The following is a 14983-nucleotide window of genomic DNA, read 5'->3' as shown; positions in this document are numbered from 1 at the left end:
AAAACCATGGAATGCCAATAAAACAGCATTAGTAAACTAGCTGGGTAGAATGGGATGCCGAAGACTGGGGGCCTGAGGTTGGCTCTCTTACAGGAGCAGCTCGTCGTGTGCTGGAGAGACAATACAACGTACAGGCGTCAACCTGAGCCTCTCTCTCTGACCTAATGAAGAAGACTGAAAGGGAGTTGACCCAAAGAAATGTGCAGGTACGTTCTCCAGAGACATGTACCAGAATGTCCATAGCCTCGTGTTCTAGTTTCCAAAAACCTGGAAACCACTCAAATGCCCATTCAGAATATCATGGATAAATCACGTATGATGTAATCCCAGAATAGGATTCTATGCAGCAATGAAAATCACCAGTCTACAGCCACAGGCAGCCACGGGGATGAATCTCATAAACACAATGTTTGTTTGTTTGTTTGTTTGTTTGTTTGTTTTTCTTTCCTTTCCTTTTTTTTTAAATTTAAATTTTAGCTAGTTATCATACAATGCAATATTGCGTTTAGGAGGAGAATTCAGTGATTCATCACTTCCATACAACACCCAGTGCTCATCCCAACAAGTGCCCTCCTGAATGCCCATCACCCATCTAGACCATCCTCCACCCAATGTCCCTCCATCAAATCTGGGTTTGTTCTCTATAGTTAAGAGTCTTGTGATTTGTTTCCCTCTTCTTCCCCCCACTTTCCGTATGTTCATCTGTTTGTTTCTTAATTCCACATATGAGTGAAATCATGTGGAATTTACTTCTCTGGCTTATTTTGCTTAGCATAATACATTCTAGCTCTATCCATGTCATTGCAAATGGCAAAACTTCATTCTCTTTGATGGCTGAGTAATATTCATATATACGTGTGTGTGTGTGTTTATATATATATATGTGTGTATTATATATATATGTGTGTATATATATATATATATATATGTATATATATTCATGTCTTCTGCCCATTCTTTACTGGGTTGTTTGTGTTTTGGGTGTTGAGTTAGATAGTTCTTTATAGATTTTGGATACTAACCCTTTATCGGATGTGTCATTTGGGAATATCTTCTCCCATCCATAGGCTGCCTTTTCGTTTTGTTGATTGTTTTACTGTGCGAAGCTTTTTATCTTGATGAAGTCGGATAGTTTCCCTTACCTTCAGTGACCTAAACACAGTGTTTTAAATGACTCCCTGTCGCATCCCCAGTGCCTGGAGTGTCTGGCACATCATAGGCCCTTGGCAAATATTTATTGAGTGTATGGTCTCATTTGATCCTCATACAGCACAATGAGTACTGGTGGGACAGGAATCAGAATTTCTAGTTACAGATGAGGAACCTGAGACTCAGAGGAGCCAAGTGGTTATTCAAGGTCATCCAGAGCATGGCCACTGCATTGGGATGCCTGCTCTGTAAACGGGTTAGTTCTCCATCATCCTCAGTTACACAGCTCTTCCCTAGCTTTTTAACACAAATAACATATTTCAGTTTCTTTTGTTGTTGTTAAATCATCTTCTGAGGCCCAACTTGGAGATGTTTATTTCCATTATGAGATATTTTGGACCGGGCTTTGAAAGGGAAAGGGCCAGAAGGCTGTGCTTTCAGAGAAAGGGGTGTAGGGTGGGGGAGAAAGCTCACTGGGGAGATTTATGTCAAAGAATTACAGCGAACTGTCATTCTGTCTGAGTAAGTGTGGCGAGGAACAGGAAGGGCGAAAACAGGATGTCGTGGTAGCACGTGGACTTCATGGAATGTCAGATGAACAGATGGGCCTGAGCTGTCCTGGGAACTGTCAAAGGAATAAGCTCGAGGAGGCTTTGGAGAAATCCCTGCACAAGTGCAGGTGACCTGGGCTGGAGACACGTGCTTCTTGTAGGTCAGAAAGGATTCTTAGTGAAGTACACAAAGGCAAAGCAGTGGTATCTTCTGTCTAAGCTACGACTCTGCAGTCAGTCTAGATTCAGGCCGGAAGGAAGTAGGGTTCCGGGGATTGGAGGGGGGACACATTTATTGAGACATGGATTTCACTTAAAGGTTAGATTTGCTTTTTTTTAATTTCAAGAACCTGAAAACAGCTAAGTGTATCCTTTTAAAACGCCAATCGTGTTTACTGGGGAAGAATTTTTTAAAGGACCAGAGGGCCCCCACAATGACGGGGGTGAAATGAACAACGGTGTCTGAGGGCAAACAGGGACGCGTGAGCCAAAAATAGGAAAAGGCAGGTCTTGTTGAATACTTCTTTTCGGTTGAAAAACTGTTGACTATTTCAAGTAAGGCTTGCGGAAGACTGACAAATTGGTTTCCGCAAATAAAAACAACTCTGAGTTTTGATGATAAACTCATTTTGAAAAGATGACAAAAAAAAAAAAAGCATTGCATGGATTCCGCGAGTGGTCATAGGAAACACATTTATTAAAAGCGAGCGGAGAGGCTGATCCGTCAGGAGATATAAACTGAGTCAATGAGGACACAGACTTCTGCAGAGGCTTTGAAAAATGTATTTGGAGTTTCCGCTTTAGGAACCATGGCACAGAAGGAATTTAGCAAGGCCCTACTGCAACGAAACGCCCAGATGCTAGATGAATTACATACCGGGATTGCAGACGTCAAGTGCAAGCAGACGTCAAGTGCATTGCTGAGCTTGCTGGAGAACGAGGGAAATGTACAAGCCGCCCGTTGTTCCTGGGTGCAGAGCAGGGTGTGGGGGGTGAGTCGTCAGGAGTGTGGCGTGTGCCAATTACTAAGCTACTGTTTCTTCATCCCGGAGCCACGCCTCTCGATGCTGCTTCGTGGCATCGGGACCGGCCGTCTGCAGCCCCGGTTTCTCCCTTGGCGGCTGGCTCTCCACCGTCTGTCAGCTGGAGGCACTAAAAAGAGACTGAGGCTGAAGCCGGGGAAGGGATTTGCTGCTTCCTGTTGGCTCCCTCTACCCTTGCAACATTTCTTCACCACAGCGGTGGCAGCTGATGGGTCACCGTTGGCTTCAGTGTCCGATTTTTCCTCAGTCTCCTGGAACGAGCCCCCCTGTCCTGTGTCGGGCATGCCAGCACCACCCGGACAGCCTTGCTGCTGAGTCTGAGTCCCTGAGCTCTGCAGGGCTTCCCCTCCGTCTCCTGCCACACTCAGTCTTGTCTTTGCGTTCCCCCAAGCCACGCTGGGGTGACGGTTGCTTTCTGAAGTTACTCTGTGTTATGTCTGTGTGATTCCCTCTTGAGCTTGTTAGTCAAAGCCAGTTCCCTATATTAAATGATTTATTACAATAACTGATGTGGGTTCTCATATCCGACTGGACCGTGATGAAACAGGTCTCAAATGATTTTCTATACTGCTGGTGGGAATGCAAACTGGTGCAGCCACTCTGGAAAACAGTATGGAGGTTCCTCAAAAAATTAAAAATAGAACTACCCGGGGACCCAGCAATTGCACTACTGGGTATTTATCCAAAGGATACCAAAATGCTGACTCAAAGAGGCACATGCACCCCAATGTTTATAGCAGCGCTATGGACAGTTGCCAAATTATGGAAAGAGCCCAAATGTCCATCGACTGATGTGGTATCGGGACCCCCCTCCCTCCCCCCACCCCCGGTGGCTCAGTCGGCTAAGTGTCTAACTCTTGATTTCGACTCAGGTCATGATCTCACAGTTCATGAGTTCGTCTCATGCTGATAGCGTAGAGCCTACTTGGGATTCTCTCTCTAAAAAAGAAAAAAAAAAAAAGAAGATGTGGTCTATATACACAACGAAATATTACTTGGCGATCAAAAAGAATGGAATCTTGCCATTTGCAACAATGTCGATGGAACTAGAGTGTATTATGCTAAGCGAAATAAGTCAGAAAGAGGTAAATATAGTATGATTTCACTCCTGTGGAATTTAAGAAACAAAACAGGTGAACACAGATGAATAGAAGGAAACAATAAGGTAAAAACAGAGGGAGGCAAACCGTAAGAGCCTCTTCAATACAGAGAACAAACTGAGGGTTAATGGGGGTGGGGGTGGGTGGGGAATGAGCTGGATGGGGGATGGGCATTCGAAGGGCACTTGGGATGAGCACAGGGTGTTATATGTCAGTGATGAACCACTGAATTCTACTCCTGAGACCAATATTTCACGGTATGTTAACTAACTTAAATTTATAAATAAAATCAAAAAATAAAATGATTTGCTATAACGTAATACGAAGAATATGATTACCATCAGGCCTTTAATCCGATACTGAGAGATGCCCTGAGAAAGGGATTAGGTGACCTGGAGCTAGAAATTTCCAGGCAAACAAGTGACGGCTTTTGCTAGAGACCTGATACTCACAGAATGCTTTTAGCGGGATGTACCCGGGCCCTCCAGGATCGCGTGTAGCAACGACACAGCAAACAAACGACCCCACCCCTTGGAATTTGTGATTTATGGGCATAGCTCCTTGGAAAATGTCACACAGGCTGTGTCGCCATCTGGGGAGGGATGTGCCATGACTGAAACGTCTTCCTTCTGTGTAAGCGATGGAGCTACAGGTAGTTTTTAGAGACCTTATCTGCCAACGTGGGTACGTGCGTGTCCTGGCCCAGATCGCCATGCTTGAGTTGTGCCCAGCAGCTATGCGTGTGCTTGACGTTGTTACAACCCTTGACGCTGGGCGAGAGCTCCCATTTATGATGAGTCTGACCTGACAGTTGGTCCTTTGCGTGCTTACAGGAGAAATTTCTCAGAATGTTACCGGGGCTTTGTCAAAATATGATGAAGGTGTGTGATACAGGTCTTAGGGGATCCGAAAGGGCATCCCCAGGGCAGTGGTTAGAGGAGCCCAGGACGTGAGGGCTGCCAGTCCACACTGGAGAAGTGGAACTCAAAAGACTGATTGGTAGAGAGCTGTTTTCAGCAAGATACCTTCTGGCTTTAGACTGGGAGAACTTGGCCAGATTTCTTTGGGTACTTGGCTTGCCTGGATCTCACACGAACACAGCCCTTGCTTTCCTCTCCGCACCCCCAATGCGAGACGCAAAACATAAAACTTGTAGAAGAATAGCTATTTGATCTCGAATCTCAAGACAATAGCTAGCTACAAAATGAAACTTATATTCAGTGACATTAAAATTAAAAACCGTTCACCCAAAAGTAGTGCAAAGAAATGAAAAGATAATCTACACGATATGTGCACGTGTGTGTGTGTGTGTGTGTGTGTGTGTTTGAGAGTGTGATATTTGTGACACATATACACAAAGATTATTGCCCCCAGTACTAGAACTATATATTTACATCTTAAAAAATTTTTTTAATGTTCACTTATTTTTGAGAGAGACAGACAGAACACGAGCAGAGGAAGGGCAGAGAGAGAGAGACAGAGACAGAGAGAGCAAGAGGGAGACACAGAATCCGAAGCAGGCGCCAGGCTCTGAGCAGTCAGCACAGAGTCCGACGTGGGGCTCGAACTCATGAACCGTGAGATCATGACTGAGCTGAAGTCGGATGCTTAACTGACTGAGCCACCCAGGCATCCTATGTTGTATCTTTATATAAAAATATATGAAGAACTCTCACAAATCAATAAGCAAAACACAAAGAACCGAATGGGAAGATGGACAAAAGGCATGAACAGGCATTTCTCAGAAGAGGAAATGAGACGGAAAATAAACCCATGGAAAGATACTCCTTCCACCTTCTGGAAACCAGTGCAAATAAAAACCCCAGTGAGATATTTTACCTCCGCCAATAGGCAAAAATCACGAAGTCCTCAACTAAAAGGTCAAGAGAGGGAAGCGTACAACAGGAGGACAGGTGGTAAACCCGTTTGGGAAACACTTGGACCTTACCTCGCAAAGCTGAAAACATGCTTATCTTAGAGGTTAGCGGCTGTGCCCCTGGGGCCAAAAGCTGGGCATGTCTTGAAGTGGAAAATGAGGGTACGCTCATCTTCTGGCCGTCAAAGTTGTCGGTCTGAGCTGGTCCTCTGGTTCGCAGGCTGATGGTCTCCCCAGGCAGCAACCAGCCTCGTCCTTCTTACTTCAGAATTCTGCCCCTGCGGTAAATGTAATTTTCTATGCGTACACCGATATGAGTAACTTTGGGAAGGTCTGCCCACAAAATATTCATAGAATGCTCATGGAAGCATGTTTAACCCAGGAATGACACAAAGACCAGTAACAGGCAACTAAATGGCTTTAGTACATTGTGGTAAAGTCTTTCACTGGAATCCTACACAGTGGTGAAAATGAGCCAACTGGAGCCACACCCGTTACTGGAGATGACTTTTAAAACACGGTGTGAGGGGCGCCTGGTGGCTTAGTCGGTTGAGCGGCCGACCTCAGTTCAGGTCATGATCTCGCGGTCTGTGGGTTCGAGCCCCCGCGTCGGGCTCTGTGCTGACAGCTTGGAGCCTGGAGCCTGCTTCGGATTCGTGTCTCCCCCTCTCTCTGGCTCTCCCCCGCTGACACACTGTCTCTCTCTCCCTCTCAAAAATAAATAAACATTAAACAAATTAAAAAAAAATTCTCTTTATGTAAAGTGTAAAAATGTTCACAACTTGCAATGTTGTTTAGGGTCGTATGCGCATGTAGTAAAATGATAAACTTGTATTTATAATGGTCATGGTAACCTTGTGGGCATGCTGGGAACTTCCAGGAGGTGTTGGTATTTATGATTCTGTGTCTCAAGCTGAAGGGTGAGTAAATGAGATTTTAAAGAACAATTCTGTCAATGGAGTCTGCTTAAGATTCTCTCTCTCCCTCTCTCTGCCCCTCCTTCACTTGCGCGCACTCTCTCTCGTTCGAAAATACATACATACATACATAAATACATAAACAAACCCATTCATGGGGCGCCTGGGTGGCTTAGTCGGTTGAGTGTCTGACTTTGGCTCAGGTCATGGTCTCGCAGTTTGTGAGTTCGAGACCCACATTGGGCTCATTGCTGTCAGCATGGAGCCCACTTTGGATCCTCTGTCCCCCTCTCTCTCCTCCTTCCCACTTGGGCTTTCTCTCTCTCTCAAAAATAAATAAACATTAAACAAATTAAAAAAATTCTTTATAGCATAGGTACATACATCATATGTATGTATATACACACATATACATTATATATATAATCTTATAGCATATGTATATACATATATCCATACTTACATACTATGTATATTATCTTATTATATACTTGTATATATCATATGTATGTACATATATTTTATATATGTATATATAAAAGCTCTCTATCCTTTTGATTGTAAGAAATATTCCATAAATACGTAATATTTTAAGAATATAAAAATGTAGATATGTAAAATCTCATTTTCGTAAAAAATCTATCTACCTATTTCATTAATTCAAAGGCACACTTTTGCCTCCCGTGTTTTAACACCTCTGGAATTAGAAAGTATCTTTTTTTTTCAAGTGTATTTATTTATTTTGAGAGAGAGAGACAGAGCGAGAGAAAGAAAGAGAATCCCAAGCAGGCTCCACACTGTCAGTGCGGAGCCCGACTCGAGGCTCCATCTCCCAAACTGTGAGATCGTGACCTGAGCCGAAATCAAGAGTCAGCTGCTTAACCTGTTGAGTCACGCTGGCACCCCAGAAAGTATCTTAAAATTGCTACTGATCAAGTGGCAGTTAGGCTATAGTTATCGTCATGTGTTCTCGTTTCTAACTACTGATACTGCTGTGAATGATGTGCATCATGGATTCTGTGTGCTTTGATTTTAAACATCATTTAAAGTGTCTTTTCAAAGATGGCAATCATGATTTGGCAATAAAACAGAGGTAGTGTGTATTCAGAAAGTCCCAGGAACCTGGCAGCAAGAAATACCTGACGTATCAGGGAGGCAGATACTGTGTTGGAGGAAAAATACCTGTGATTTCATCTTTTCTTGCAAAGTAACCACCAAGTTCCGTGTGAGACAAGAAAGGAAGATATCCCAGAGCAGGTGAGGCTGTTCCATCTTGTTCCTGAGCTATTTTTCAAAGGATTATGTGGTGGATTCCCAGGCACACAGCTAGCGGTGGGAGGAAATCATCAATCCCTTTCATTTCAAAGCAACAAGTGGATATGATGGATTCATGCCTCTGGTGAGACTATGATGAGTGTCATACTCTCAGTTTTTCTTTCTTAGTATATAAAGTAATGATGATGCATTTTATAGTCAATAGCATCTTAGATTTCATGAAATATGGCATATGAGTTTTATATGTACGTAAAAAGAAAAGTCTGGAGGAATTGTGTATCAATCAAAGTAGTAACATATCTGACTTGTGGGCTTACGAATGGTTTGGTTTTTTTTTTTTTCCATCTTTGCCTCCTGTTTTTTAAAATGTTTATTTATTTTTTGAGAGGCGCGGGAGAGAGAGAGAGAAAGTGCAAGTGGAGAGGGGCAGAGAAAGAGGGAGAGAATCCCAAGCAGGCTTCGTTTGAGGGGATCGATGCCACAAACCATGAGATCATGACCTTAGCTGAAATTAAGAGTTGGAGACTTAACAGCCACCCAGGTGCCCCTGCTTGGTTTCGTTTTTAATTTTTTCCACAACCAAGACATTACTTTAGAACAAAATGCTACTATTTAACAAAATTCGGGTTTTATATCATTTGTTTAAAAAGGTCAAGCATACAACTAAGAGGGAGCGAGGACGCTCCAGCCTACGTGTGTCCGCGGGTCACCTGGCTCCTGCCACAGCAGACACTGTCACGGCCACACTTGTGGACGCTGACGAGGCTCACGGCATCTCGGTTCCAGTCCCAGCAACACGTAGTGTGTGTGTCCTTAGAAGTCAGTGATACAACCTGAGTGTCACCTCTCCTTGCCATAGAACAGGGGGGCCGATATCCTTCACAGGGCTAAGAACCGAGTGGAGTTTTCAGTTTTGAACCTCATCAGTTTCCGTGGATGTTGAATTACGTTTCTGGGTGTGCAGGTGTATGTGTGTGCGTTGGGGTGCGGAAACAGGGGTTTTAGGTTTAGTAACTTCCGGGTTAAACTAACCTGATTTCTTGGAAATTTATGTGCACTGCTGATACATCCAGTGAACTTTCCAGAAGGGCCGCAGGGTGAGGAAGTCTCTCCTGGAACTAGTGCTTTGTGTGATGTGGAGCTATTGAAACAGTTATCGCCTCCAGGAACTTTCTGGAAAGTTGACCTGGTGGTAAAGATGGCACCCATCATGGCCTCCAGTTCTCCCTGCTCGTCAGCTTCTAGAATGCTCTCTTCTCTAAGTTCTAACCTTGCTTAAAACTCGCCTTATACTTAAAAGAAAGCAAATAATGACCTCTTCCTCTGGTCAGGAGTTAGTCCTTCATCTGGCTTCCCTCTTCCGGGTCCTGTGCCTGGACAGCAATCTCTGTGCAGCACAGCTGTTTCACTGATGTCACCCTTCAACACCTGGGTTCAGACTCGAATCCCTGGTGCCAGGCCTGGTGCAGGAGCTTCTCAGATACATATTCCCCAGCATGGTGGCTTCGATGGGAAGACAGGCCCTCGATTTCCTTCGCCTCAAGGAGGTGTCCGTGGATGGTGAAGAACGCCTTATTCTTGACTTCATCATGATGGCTAAGCAGTAATTCGGGGAAATGTAAAGTGCTCTTGCACATAGGATGAATACAAGACACGAAAATCACAGAAAGCAAGCAAACCTTTCGGCATTTGAGTTCGAATCGTCAACCGCCAGTCTCAAATCGGTTAGTAGGTTGACCAGTCGCTCGATGTCTGGGCTCCACTACAGGATGGTCCTGAGGTCGGTGGGCCTGCTGTTGAATTCCATCAGTGGCCCCCTCCCACGGGGCCTGGCACGGAGAACCCCGACCTGGGGGTTAGGAGAGTTGAGTCCCAACTTTGCCACCAACCCACTTTGAGATCTCGCCGGGAAGAGGAACACTAGATGGCCATTCCTAATTGGGGTGCTTAGGGCAGGACATCGTTAGTAGGTTGTAGTCTTTACACAGCCTAGGTGGTGGTGGTGGGGGTGGGGGCATAACGTGCAGAGGCCTCAAGTTGGCAGGGAAGGACTGTGGTCGTGCACGACCAGCTTTAGCTCAAGAGGAATTAGCCACATCACTTTCCACCAGGGGATTTTTCTGCCCCTTCGGGAAGTCTTGCTGGCTTATTCCAGCCCTGTCTCAGCTCCGAGATGTGCTGGTGTTCATGTTGCTCGCGGAGGGGCAGAGAGTGGTGGGGACAGTGGTAGCTGGGCGGAGACCAGGGTATGGCAAACACAGAGATGGTCTGTGCGGGTCTCCAGGGGAAGCTACAGGCATTTGGCACAGACGTTTCTGTGGAGGCGAGGGCGGTCTCGTCCCCTGCAGAACGTTCAGCGTTCTGACCTCCTCCCTTCTAAACGCCAGCAGGACTGAATCATCGTGATGACCGAGAACTGCTCCCCTGTAGTTCCGGTGCCCCATGGGATGGTGTCCCCTCCCTACCTGGCTTTTAGAACTGGAAGCCACAATGGCCTGAGTTCCCACCAGAAAACTGCATTTCCCAGTGCCGATGTTTAGCTCCAACTTTATAAAGAGGCAGCATTTCCTCCTGGTCCGACGACTCTGTTGCTGTCAGGCCATGCCCAGAACGGCTGTGACCCAACCGCATACGCAGGTTTCGCACTGAGAATAGTTTGAGGTGTTTCTGGTAATCCAGTCTAAACCCCACGGTGCAGAGACTGTGGCTCCAGGACTTTGGGGCCTTGGAACCAACTCTGGCTTCTTCCCTTGACTAAGAAAAGCCACTTTCCATTTCTGAGCTTTGGTTAAATTCATCCACTTAAATGAAAACGAGTAACTCTCTTGTTCTTGTGTCCAAGGTCCCTTCCAGATCCAACATTCAGTTCTACCGAGGGGCCACCACGGACTCATATTTGAAAGTGAAAATGGGGGCGCCTGGGTGGCGCAGTCGGTTAAGCGTCCGACTTCAGCCAGGTCACGATCTTGCGGTCCGTGAGTTCGAGCCCCGCGTCAGGCTCTGGGCTGATGGCTCAGAGCCTGGAGCCTGTTTCCGATTCTGTGTCTCTCTCTCTCTCTGCCCCTCCCCCATTCATGCTCTGTCTCTCTCTGTCCCAAAAAATAAATAAACGTTGAAAAAAAAAATTTAAAAAAAAAAAAAAAAAAAAAAAGAAAGTGAAAATGGAACAGTATCTCCAACACTAAGTATTTGAAGAGAAGAAGTGTTTTTCACAGGAAGAACATTTAAAATACGGAAAAAAAAAAAATCTTACCGCTCAAGTTTTGGAAACATCTTATAATTTATATATAAAATCTTGTAAGAAACCATGTAAAATGACAGAAATATCCACCTTACATTAAGAGTCAAAAAAAAAATTCACACACACTGAATGTAAATTTTAATTATAAAACAATATGAACAAAACATTTTAAAATAATCTCAATTATTTGGCAACTCATCACATCCATTGCTAGAGACAAATTTGATCTTAAGAAAAATTTAATCTTATGAAAAAACTTAGGTTGGACAGTTTGTTCATATGGGAGTTAAAACATGTTTAAAAAAGAACCCGGCGATAAAGCCAGTTTCTATCTTGAAATCACTGTGTATAAAACAACATAAAATCCTGAAGCTCGACAGACAGGAGTGACCTAATCTCAATGCATTTCTCGTCACCGAGAAAGGACAATATGGAAAGAAAATGGGTGGAAGCCTCGGAGTAGCACAGAGGGGAGGAACGAACACCGACAGAGAGGTTTTTGCTGCAGGTGACGGGATGTAGGACCTCGCACGCCAGTGGGGCTGGAAGGAGAGCCACACAGGCGAGCATAATCTAAAAACAAGGTACATTCTTAAAAACAGTCACAGCTGTGAACAGAAAAGCAATGCAGACCCTTTCTGGAGCTAAACTACTTTACTGGGATACATGCGAGAAGATTCTGTATTTCCTGCCGGGTCATATTCATATAGTTACAAGGCAGGCAGCGTCCTAAAACATCTCTACTGATGACTGCATAGCATTGAAACCCACCCCACCCCCTTTTTTTTATAAAAAAAAAATAATAAAATAAAATAAACAGATATATAGTAAAGTTCACAGATAAGTTTTCTCTGTAAAATAAATAAAGTGTTCATTGATTAGCATCATACATAGAGTAAAATACAACCTATTTTTACATGTTTATATACTGTACACAGATTACCAGTAGGCAGCCTGGTGTCTGATGGGCTGGAAGGGTTCGCATTAGTGACGTGTCCCATCGGGAAATCCCAATTTCACATGTTAAAATATACAACTACTTTGTTTTGAGTTCAGATACAAAGTAAACTTATTTTCCTTTATCTGAAATAAATGTACATAATATCTTCTATGAACAGTAGTTTATAAAGCTGTTTAAAACAGAACAAGAAAAAGCTTGCACCTAGAAACTCAGAGCACATGCATGTCCTTTCCCTGGTTTAAAAAAAAAAAAAAAAAAGCTTATGGCCCCAAGGCTCGTCCCTCCTCTCTCCACGGTGTCCTCCACAAGCCAGGGGCGGCGGCGGCCAGGATCACCGCTTGGCCTTCTTCGAAGGGGCTTCTTCCACCCTCTGCTGGCCTCTAGTTCGGGCTCCGGGGGGGCTGGCCTCCCTCTTGCGCTTGCTAGGAGGGGAGAGCTGGGCCTTCGATCTGCAGGAAAGAAAAGTCAAGGCAGTGATGAGAGCTGAAGGGAACGGCTTCAGTAACTTGGGAGTTCTTTAAACAAGGGGAGGTTTTGGACTTTAGAGCCAGGAGGAGAAAGCCCGGGTCACGTTTCCGCAGGACGAGGCGGCTCTAGGGGGGAGCAGTGCTGACTGGTCATCCGCTGACCGCCTCATACAAACGGCACGAGGGCAGCTCGGAGGCCTGTAATCTGCTTCCAGCTCCCTCACGCTCCGGGTGCCCGCCTGGGTCCAAGCACCTTCTTCTCTGGGTCCTAGTTCTTCTGTCTACAAAGTAACCAACAGCCAGTCCTCCACGCACTGCCTGCCCCGAGTTGAGACGGCCAGCGGGACCCCAGCAGGGCTGTCCGCTACGTCTGGGCGAGGGCCTGATCGTGTTTCACGGGCCAGTTTACAGAGAAGGGCTGGCAATGGTAGAAAAGGCACCAGAGGGGGAGTTCGGGGCGGGTGGGGGAGGCGCACATGGGGGGCTCAGTCAGTTAAGTGTCCAACTTTGGCTCACATCACGGTTCATGGGTTCGAGCCCCCCCATCAGGCTCTGAGCTGACAACTCGGAGCCTGGAGCCTGCTTTAGATTCTGTGTCTCCCTCTTTCTCCGCCCCTCACCTGCTCATGCTCTGTCTCTCTCTCTCAAAAATGAATAAACTTTTTTTTTTTTAAAAAAAAAAAGGCACTGGAATTTCCTAAGAGCATTCTGGCCAATCTCTTCGCTCTCCTGTCTGCCGTGACAATGATCTGTTGGAAACCCCAACGAATCGTGTCACTGTCCTGTTTAGTATTATATGGATGTCCCTGTTGACTATCTGATGCTTTCAAGATAAAGTCATCCCGAGAATTCAAAAGTCCTTTACAGTTAGCCCTTGACTTCTACACCACCCTGGGCTACGGTCCTGCCGAAGTCCTGCCGTTCCCAAACACGACATTCCTTTACGTTTTCGTGCTTTGACATGTGAATTCTTGGAGAATCACCCACACCTCCCGTCTAGCAAACGTGCGCGTTTTTAGGCCCCAGTTCAAAAGCAACTCCTTCCAGGAAGCCGTCGTCATCACAGAGCGAGCTGCTCTCTTCCAACTAGAGGATACAGTCATCGTTCTAGAACGACACGTGAACAGACCTCAACAGGAAATGCCACCAGCATTGCTTCTATTAAATTTCGTTCACGAAAATCTCGTTTCAGTGATAGTGGCAGAATGTGAACACAGGTGATGCTGCAAAGCCGTTTGGCGCGGTTGGGGCCAAGGAAAGTTGAAAATCACGTCCACGCGTCCGCATCCTAGGCTGCTTCTCCAGGGCGGCTGCTGGGTCCAGTACCGGGGACGAAGGCACGTGTCCGCGCCTGTCCGTGTGCTACCCGGGAAGGAGAACACCGCGGAAGCCAAGTCTGCAGGGGCGGACCAGTGGGGGCCACACCGACAGGAGAATGCGTTTGCTCTATCGTTCTTCTGACGCACAGGGACAGAACGCAAACGGAGTCAGCTGCGCTTGTACAGGACGCGGTTCCGGCGGGCCCGCATGAGCGAACGGCCACCTCGAGCCGAGTCGGGGAAGCCGCCGGCCACTAAGTGAACACCTATTTGCCGAGCAGCCGGTGTATGCCGGGCCTGTGCCCCATGCCATGTGGCGGGGAACAGCAGCTCTCGGTCAGGGTGCTTCTTCCCGGCCGGGGGGGGCTCGGTGGGCCCCCCAGGATGCGGTCTGTGACCAGTGGCACCAGCATCACCTGGGGCTGTTGGCAACGCAGACTCTCGGCCCCCCCCCCCACCCCGCAGAATGGCAATCTGGCAATCTTCTTCCTAGCGAGAGTGTCCACGATTGGTCCTGCAGTTCCGCTTTGGGAAATAGGGCCAGCCTTTTCCTGAGATTCATCCCCTCCCTGATGAAATAAGGATAAATACTTACATTCCACATAATGAGATTAAATGGAGAATCTATGTGAAAGGCGCCTGGCCCTTTAGTCCGCTTTCCCTTTCCAGGACGTGGGGATATCAGCGCGTGTACACATCATACACACCCGTATGCTGTGAGGAGCAAACTGTCGTAGGACATGTCGCGGACAGCCTTTGTACAGCGTGAAGAGTCTTCTATCTTTCGGTGCTATGACGTACGGAAAGTAAGACACGCCCCGCATCTCAAGGAAGAAGCTTACAGTCCAGAGGGGGACCCACTGCTATCCTCCGCACAGCAGGCGAGAGGTGCGGCAGGAAGGACAGCAAAGACACCGAAGCAGCAGGGGGGCGGGGGGGTGCTCCTGAGGAGGGAGAGTCAGGATGGCAGTGCCTGGCTTACTGGGGGCTGGTGGCAAGGGCGCTGGAGACCCAGCACAAGCCAAGGCCCAAAAAGGAGGCCTCGGCGCAGCCTGTGGGAAGCGGCAGGACGAAGGGGGCTGTG

The 14983-nt window shown here is 46.5% G+C and overlaps 1 protein-coding gene across 1 annotated transcript in view; it reads right to left on the bottom strand.

Moving 5' to 3' along the window:
• Positions 1–11273: 11273 nt before the first annotated feature.
• BOD1L1 (biorientation of chromosomes in cell division 1 like 1) overlaps positions 11274–14983 on the bottom strand; it is a 53370-nt gene continuing 49660 nt past the window's right edge. The window contains 1 exon segment of the mRNA XM_030314188.1: positions 11274–12562. Coding sequence (XP_030170048.1) covers positions 12445–12562 — 118 coding nt within the window. The 3' untranslated portion in view covers positions 11274–12444.

This window comes from Lynx canadensis, chromosome B1 (assembly GCF_007474595.2).
Source record: "Lynx canadensis isolate LIC74 chromosome B1, mLynCan4.pri.v2, whole genome shotgun sequence".
In the NCBI taxonomy this organism is placed as follows: Eukaryota; Metazoa; Chordata; class Mammalia; order Carnivora; family Felidae; genus Lynx; species Lynx canadensis.
Note: the sequence above shows the minus strand (reverse complement) of the source record. Positions and strands in the feature narration are given on the sequence as shown.